The following is an 8,386-nucleotide window of genomic DNA, read 5'->3' as shown; positions in this document are numbered from 1 at the left end:
CTATTCTAAAATTTTTAAAGTATTAATATATTTTGGATATTAACCCTGTATACAATATATGGTTTACAAACATTTTCTCCCATTCCATAGGTTGCCTTTTCATTTTGTTGACTGTTTCTTTTACTGTGCAGAAGTTTTTTGGTTTGATGTAGTCCCACTTGTTGAGTTTTGCTTTTGTTGCTTGTACTTTTGTTGTCATATCCAAAAAATTATTGCCGAGACCAATGTCAAGGAACTTGTTCCCTATGTTTTTTTCTAGGAGTTTTAAGGTATAAGGTCTTATATTTAAGTTCTATAAAGAATTCATACAACTCAATAACAAAAAAGCAATCTGAATATAAAATGGGCAGAGGAACTAAAGAGACATTTTTCCAAAGAAATCCAAATGGCCTACAGATACATGAAAACATGTTCATCATCACTAATCATCAGGGAAATACAAATCAAAACCACGATAAGATATCACTTTGCACTTGTTAGAATGGCTATCATCAAGAAGACGAGATAAGTGCTGGCAAGGATGTGGAGAAAAGGGAACGCTTGTGCAAGGTTGGTGGGAATGTAAATTGGTGCAGCCACCCTGGAAACCAGTTCCTCAAAAAATTAAAAATAGAACTATCATATAATCTAGCAATCATACTTCTGGGTATATATCCAAAGGAAATGAGAACAAGATTATTGAAAAGATATCTGCACTCCTATGTTCATTGCAGCATTATTCACAATAGCCAAGATATGGAAACAAACTAATTATCCATCAACGGATGAGGGGATAAAGAAGATACGGCGTGTGTGTGTGTGTATATATATTTGTGTGCATGTGTGTATACATACAAAGGAATATTCTTCAGGCATGAGAAAGAAGGAAATTTGCAACAACATGGATGAGACTTGAGGGCATTATGCTCAGTGAGATGTCAGACAGAGAAAGACAAACACCGTATGATATCACTTATTTGTGGAATCTAAAGAAGCTGAACTCATAGAAACAGAGAGTAGAATGGTAACTACCAGGGGAGAGGGGATTTGAGATGTTGGTCAAAGAGTACTAACTTGCAACTAGAAAGTGATTAAGTTCTGGAGAGCTAATGGACAGCATAACGATTATTGTCAACAATAATGTATTATATACTTCAAAGTTGCCGAGACTAGATCTTAAATATTCTCACCACAAAAAATAAATGATAATTATGTGACACGATAGAGGCATTAGCTAATGCCATGGTGGTAATTATATTGCAATACATAAATGTATCAAATCAACATGTTGCACATCTTAAACTCACACAATGTTATACGTAGATTATATATAAAAAAATTACTAAAAATGCACACACACTATTGAGTCTTTCCCTATATCTTACATAGATTTTTTTTTCTATGAATTTTAATAATTTTTCTTCAGGGTTCAAATTCTAACCCAAATTAAATATAACTAGAAAGCATTTTTTAAATCATTTTTCCAAAGCTGAATCTGAATTTTGACTGTTAATTCACAAACCTTTTCAGTATACATATATATATCTATTACTGACCTTGCACTTTTCTGTTAATTTTATTTGGATGTTCCAAAATCTCCAGTTCATAAGTAATTTTTGTAGGCCAATCACTCTCCTTCAATAATATCTCCTCAGTGAGAATCATGCAAATGCACTTACCACACACACATACATATATATTACCAGTCTTCTTTTAGTTTGCAAACTCCTGATCAATCTCTTTCTTTTATTATCAGCATACTTCATTATGAAACAGTAGAGTGTGGTATTATGATCCTATTTCTTTAAATAAAGCTGAACATAGAATTGGAATGTTGAGGCTTGAATTTTAATAGATTTATCATTTTGACAACATTATTTAATGTGGATTCCAGAACTCCAGGTAAACCTTTACATATAAGAGATCCTCTGTGAATAGAAAAATGTATTACTTCAGTTTCAGAGTTTTCAAATTGAACTTAATGTGTAAAGCTTTTACACCTTCCTATCATTGCTGCAGCACCATCAATACACAAACCTCTGCAGAGTTTCAATACGATCTTATCTTTTACAAAGGGTTCATCTACCATGTGAATATGTCATCTCCAAAGTTTGTTTTGTTGTTTCTTTCGAATCACATAATGTTTCTCGGCATTTCTTTTCACAGATTCGAATAAGAGGTAAGAAGAGTGAACTTTTCTAAGGCTGATCCCCTGCAGGCTAGTCTTCTTGAGAGGGTGTTAGCTGCCTGCAGAACAAGACCAACTGGAAACTCAAACTGCTCCAAAGAAAAGAGGTACAGACAAGTACTAAGGAATTCAACTCTGTGAGAATGCTAAGGCAGTGGTGGATCAGAGTCAGAAGCCAGGGATTTGTTCTGTCATATATCTACAACTGCAAGGCGGGGACCCCAGTCCCTGATCATTAGAGAGGAGTTTGTGCTCTCCTAACCAAAAACACCGCTGTGGTAGATCAGGGCTAACAGCCAAAGTTCTATCAAATCCTAGAGCTGTGACTACAACACTGGGCCGACAGTCCAGGTCATGTGATGGTGCTTCTTTAGCCAGGGGCCAGCTCTCATATCTAGCCGCCTTGCCTTACTGTATGATTCTCCACAGTGCCTTTTCAGGGGGAACTGCAAAGCTACTAATCGTCTCATATCAGAAGTTCCTCATTATAAACTTCATCCCACGCCTGATCCATGTGTTGTTTCGTCATTCGTCCTCATTTGTTTGATAATTTGCTGCAGAAAGCTAGACATCTTGTCCTCAAATCCACCATAGCCTTCGAGAAGGGAACCAAGGGCCCAAGATCAAGAATACAACCGTTTCACGCTGATTGGCGGCGACGCGGGAGGCCGCGGTGGTCGGCCCAGAGGCAGGGACGGGCGGGAACGTGAAGTCTCCACGGTGCCTGATGGGGCTGTTCCGAAGCCGGAGCTGTTGCTGCTGGGGGCCCGCTCGCTCCTGCTGCAGAGGTCTCTGCCGCCTCATGGCGGCCATCGGAGTTCACCTAGGCTGTACCTCAGCCTGCGTGGCCATTTATAAGGATGGCCGGGCTAATGTGGTTGCAAATGATGTAGGTGACCGAGTTACCCCAGCTGTTTTTGCTTACTCAGAAAATGAAGAGGTTGTTGGATTGGCAGCAAAACAAAGTAGAATAAGAAATATTTCAAATACAGTAAGGAAAGTAAAGCAGATCCTTGGCAGAACGATATCTATGCATTAAGCCAAAAACTGTAGTATTTTGGAGAGAATTCAGACTTTTGTGATGTTAAATGTACTCCCATATCCATTTACCTGTTGACAAAATTTAGTATTGAGCATGTTGGAAATAAATCAGTTGGTGTCAAATTTTCAAATTATAAACTGAAAAAAAGCAGGGAATTGAAGATAGTTTTGGAAGCTAGATTCACTGTAAGCAGCCAACAATATGTATTTTTTAATTACATTTTTTTATTTTGAGATAATTGTAGATTTACATACTATTGTAAGAAATAATACAGAGAGATCCAGTGTATTACTGGATTTACCACTTTCTCCCAATGGTAACATCTTGCAAAACTATACTGACATTGATATAATCAAGATGCAGAACGTTTCCATACATTTATCCCCTGCTTGCTGTTTTAGGGCAGATGGTTCAAGTAATGATGTGGTTGTCTTCTGCTATACTATGCAAAAAGTTTGTATTAGCAGGAACAACTTAAGCTCTCTTTTCTGGCCCTGAAAGTTGCCTTTTGACAAAGGAATGCACTGGTGACAGTCAGATGCTAATGTATAGCCATAGCGTGCTACTTAGGCCAAGGTTATTAAAGCAATGAGCACCCTTCAGACGTCTTGCTACACCATGGTCCTGCATACACTTTTCCAGAGTGAGCTGCCTCATGGTCCAGGTATTTCCCTCCTCGGTCTGTCTTCTTAGTAGACAGTGGTGATTTTTACAGATCCACAGTAGTACCAGGTCTCAGCCTTGGAAGCATTCTGCCCTTTGCGGAGGAGCCAGTCCCCTTGTTATCAAGTCAGTAAGGCTCTTTTTAGCCGCTGCTCCAGTACGCATCCTGGGTAAACGCCCAAAGTTGGGCTTTCTCAGTCTTGGCATCCTACCTGTTTGCCACCTACTTACAGGTAGCACCACTTAACTTGCTGCCGCAATTATCCTTCCACCCTACCTGTAACTCTCATTCCCCTGTGGCCTTCCAGCCAGAAATTCGGTCCTTGGACCTGGCTTCTCAGCAATTAGCCCTGAGAGGGAAGAATCTGCTGGCTCCTGGAAATACACTGAGCACACAGAGCTTCCCCACACCTTCAGATTTGCACCTTGCTGCCCAGGAGCTTCCTTCAGCTGGCCTTCCTTCCCAGTCCACTATGGGCAGTTCCAATAGCAGTGCGGGCATCCAGTGGTCCACACAGGAGGCACGAACTCTTCTCTCCATACTAGGTGAGGCAGAGTATATTCAGCACCTCCAGACAGTGCATGATAATACAGATGTCTATCAGGCTGTGTCTAAACAAATGCAGCAGGAAGGCTTCTGCCGCACCAAACGTCTGTGCCGCTCCAAGTTTAAAGTTCTGAAGGTATTGTATTTAAAGGCATATGTTGCCCATGCCACAAGTATGGGTGATCCACCACACTGTCCATTTTATGATACATTGGATCAGCTTCTCCAAAATCAGATAGTGACTGACCCAGACAACTTACTGGAGCATGCTGCTTGGGCCAAGCACTGTGATCAGAACTTAGTGGCCTCTGACACCCCAGGGGAAGAGGGAATCAGCATTCTGAGAGCAAAAAGGACTCAGGCAGTAGATCATCAGCCTACCTTGAAAACAGTTAAGGACACAGATGAGGATTGTCAGCTGAGAATCATTGAGCAGATGCAAGAAACCAGTGACGTTGAGGACTCCTGGGATGAATCCTTGGGTGCAGGGTGCTCTCAAGGGACTCCCAGCTGCAGCAGCTCCCACCACCTTTTCAGAGGTGCAGTTACTTCCTGTCAGAGCAGCTCCATGACCAGACTGGCTGTGTCTGGTGAGCCCAGTCCCTGCACCAGCACCAGCCGAAACACTCCTGGGGTGGCCTCCACACAGCAACCTCCAGTCTCCTCCTCCAGAATTCCTTTTGTTTCTGGTGAGGACAGGCCTTTGACCAGTGAGCCCCCTCCAAGGTGGGCAAGGCAAAGAAGGCGTTCAGTAGCCAGGACTATTGCAGCTGAGTTGGGAGAAAACAGGAGATTGGCATGAGAACTTTCCAAGCGTGAGGAAGAAAAATTGGACAGGCTAATTGCTATTGGTGAGGAGGCCAGTGCTCAGCAAGATACGGCCAACGAGCTCCACAGGGATGCCGTGATCGCAGTCAGACGCTTGGTGACAGCAGTGGAAGAGGCCACCAGTGCTTTTCAGCTAGGGCTTGAAAAATTTCTTCAGAGGTTAATTTCGAATACCAAAAGTTAGGAACTGATTACAAAAGGTTGTGTTTCCTAAACCGATAGAAGCCCAGTTCCAACATCTTTCTTCTGGTACCCTGGCTCTTTTTCTATCTCCTCAGGAAAAAAAGAATGGACGAACCATTAATATGCAGAGTGGTAGGAATATATATGCTAGTTACTTTTCCCAAGCTTCTCCGCTGATTGAAAGACCTTTCAGATATGTAAGAGGTGGCCTAAAAGAAAATAGATGGAGCCAAGTCCAGACAGCTAGTTAGCCGTGGCTTTGTCAGTAATGTGAGGCAATTTAGTTTACCGCTCTACACCAGTTTCCTCATCTGTCAAATGCGGGCTAGATAGTAACTCCTGAGCTGCCTACCTCACAGGGTTGTTGTGAGGATGAAGTGACTAATAGATGTGAAAGGATTTAAAAGTTTAAAAGCACTATACACACGTAAGTTATTAATGCATATGACCTTGGCCAAGGTAAGGCTACGGTGAGGCACTTTAGTTGACAAGATATAGAATTATGGTTGTATATATGACCTCATTGCTTGAATCTTTACTAACTTACCTTGGCTACTTCCTGGAATTTAAGATCTTCATTTTTTAAATCCCTCTATAGCTTATTAGACTAATAGAGACACAACATGTATTTGTACCTTTACCTCGTATTTTAACTGCTCTATGACATACCTACGAGTAAGCACTCAATAGTCAAACCGTCTTTCCATTTTACTGGTTCTTAGTCTCTTATCACTATAAGAATATCCTTCAGAACTGACAGGGAGCCACAATCATGTATTATGGTTCATATTGGTAATCTTTGATTTAATGAGATATTGGCTGTTTTATAAAATATTAAATGTAAGTAAAGAATATATCCAAGGGTGGTTAAGAAAGTAGTCTCCTGGGAGTGGTACCATCTACTAATGATAAGGATTTGAATTGCAGGTTATTAATTTGTGACTTATCTCTTATGTTGACTGTATCATGAACTAGAGACCAAAGATAACATTCTTTTTTTATTATTATTATTAATGGTCTTGAGGGGACGTTCCCAGAAGTAAGCAGGCTCCATGAGTGGGAAAGGGAGATTAGAATTACACTGAACCTATATGGGAGGAATGATGCTCTTCTGATTTCATCCTTGATCTTCTTCTAAAACTAAGTATACTAGTCCAAGACAGGATAGCATGTTAGGGTGCGATGTGTTCTGTTTAAATGGAAATGAAAATAGGAAAGTCCTAAAACACACGGCCTGTGTGACTATGCCTCTTGCTAGAAAATAGGGGTCACTAGCCAGGGGCCTCTGATTTGCAGAAGCATTGCCTATCCACTTCAATAAAGTTCAAGCATTCGAGTTATTGTTCTAGTTACCATTGGAATACCCAGTTATCGTCCAAACAAACCACAAAACACCCTTCACTGACCTGGAAACACAATAGTCTAGTTCTGGTATGGGATCTATTATCATGCTTCTTATTGGAATGCAGCACACAAGAGAAACTTACCCAAAATCTTAGAGGTATGCATTATGCTCTCTTTGGAATGAAGCAGAGGCTTTGTGCAGCATCCTTGTCTAGGCTTTATGTGCAATTGGATCTATTGGTCAAAGAAGCTTTCTCTGAAACCTTGACCTGTTGCAGATCTTTCTCTTGTTCTGGGCTCCTCTCAAAATCTGCGGTTTACTCAGTAAATAGGTTGAAAGAGCATCTCCAAATATGAAATTTGTTAACTTTAATATACAAAAATGTCCACCAATTGTTGTGATTCTTTCTTTGTGTATAGCAGTACAAGGTAGAACCACTTCTTTCTTACATTTAAGGGGTTATTCTGACATTTCTGAGACCATTCAATTCTTAGAAACTTCACCAATGTGGCTACCTCCTGAAATTTTATTTCTCATCCTCTGGCTTAGATGTTTCTTACCGAGACATCTAGGTGCTTGCTCATTCCTGGTCACCAAATCCAATTAGCATAATGTTATACATGTAATGGACCTCATTGAGGTAGAATGTTTAAGAACCCTGTAGACTTTTACGACTATATTATGAACAAAATCAGGAGCATTGACTATCCTGGAGGCAAGATAATGAAAATGTACCATTGATCATGATAGGCAAAGGCAAATTGCTTCTGATTGTCTTTACCGGCTATTATGTAACAGAAAATTTTTGCTAAGACAGTAGTTGTATAACTGTCAGGGGCTGTGTTGATTTGACATAATAAAGACATCATAACAATTGCAATTGTGGTTGGAGTCACCACTGAATCAATACTATACAGACATTCTACAGGGCCTATGTGGCTTATTAACGACCAAACAGAGGACTGAAATATGGATGTTTTAAAAATCATCATCTTTGAAGTATTAAGCCCATTATTCTTATTGAAATTAGGGAACTCAATCAATAGGTGCATCTTCCACCATATTTTTATTTACCCTCTATAGAGGGTAACAAAAGCAAAACTTTTCAAGGATTACGGTGCTCCACTCACCAATGTATTTCTTAATGCCTTGGTGAAGTGTACGTCTTCCAGACCCTCCTAGATACATAGTTAGGGACTGGCTGAACTAGTTGAATATAAATATGTCTACTCTCATATTTCTATCTCACTAATCCATAGGACTCCTTCCTCTAAAATATATAAAAGAAGTTCTGGCATCTCACTTCACTCTACTGTAAGAAACAGTTGTGTCCAAGTTTCAATTAACCAACCTAGTACAGCTAATCCCACTCCAAGCTGCTAGAGCCAACAGACCCTGAACTCCAGTGAGTACACTCATAGTGATAAATTCAACCCGATATAATCATATATTTTATACTCTTTGGTCTTTGGTCTAAGACCATTAAAATCTACTTCCATATGTGCTCCCAAATTTTCCATATGTGTTCATAAGTTACAATAGAGTTGGCAGGACGCTACAACTCCTTTTGCACATAGACTACCTTTTCCAGGAGTAGGCTTTGCAATTATC

General features: G+C 40.2%; 1 protein-coding gene across 1 annotated transcript; it reads left to right on the top strand.

Annotated features, from left to right (window-relative positions):
• Positions 1 to 4,345: 4,345 nt before the first annotated feature.
• On the top strand, positions 4,346 to 5,431 carry MSANTD7 (Myb/SANT DNA binding domain containing 7). The gene is given in 1 exon segment (XM_046669050.1): positions 4,346 to 5,431. A coding segment is annotated over 1 exon segment (1,086 nt).
• The last annotated feature ends 2,955 nt before the right edge of the window (positions 5,432 to 8,386 follow it).

Source organism: Equus quagga, chromosome 8 (assembly GCF_021613505.1).
Source record: "Equus quagga isolate Etosha38 chromosome 8, UCLA_HA_Equagga_1.0, whole genome shotgun sequence".
Taxonomy (NCBI): Eukaryota; Metazoa; Chordata; class Mammalia; order Perissodactyla; family Equidae; genus Equus; species Equus quagga.
The sequence above is the reverse complement of the archived record's forward strand: the minus strand, read 5'-3'. Positions and strand labels throughout refer to the sequence as shown.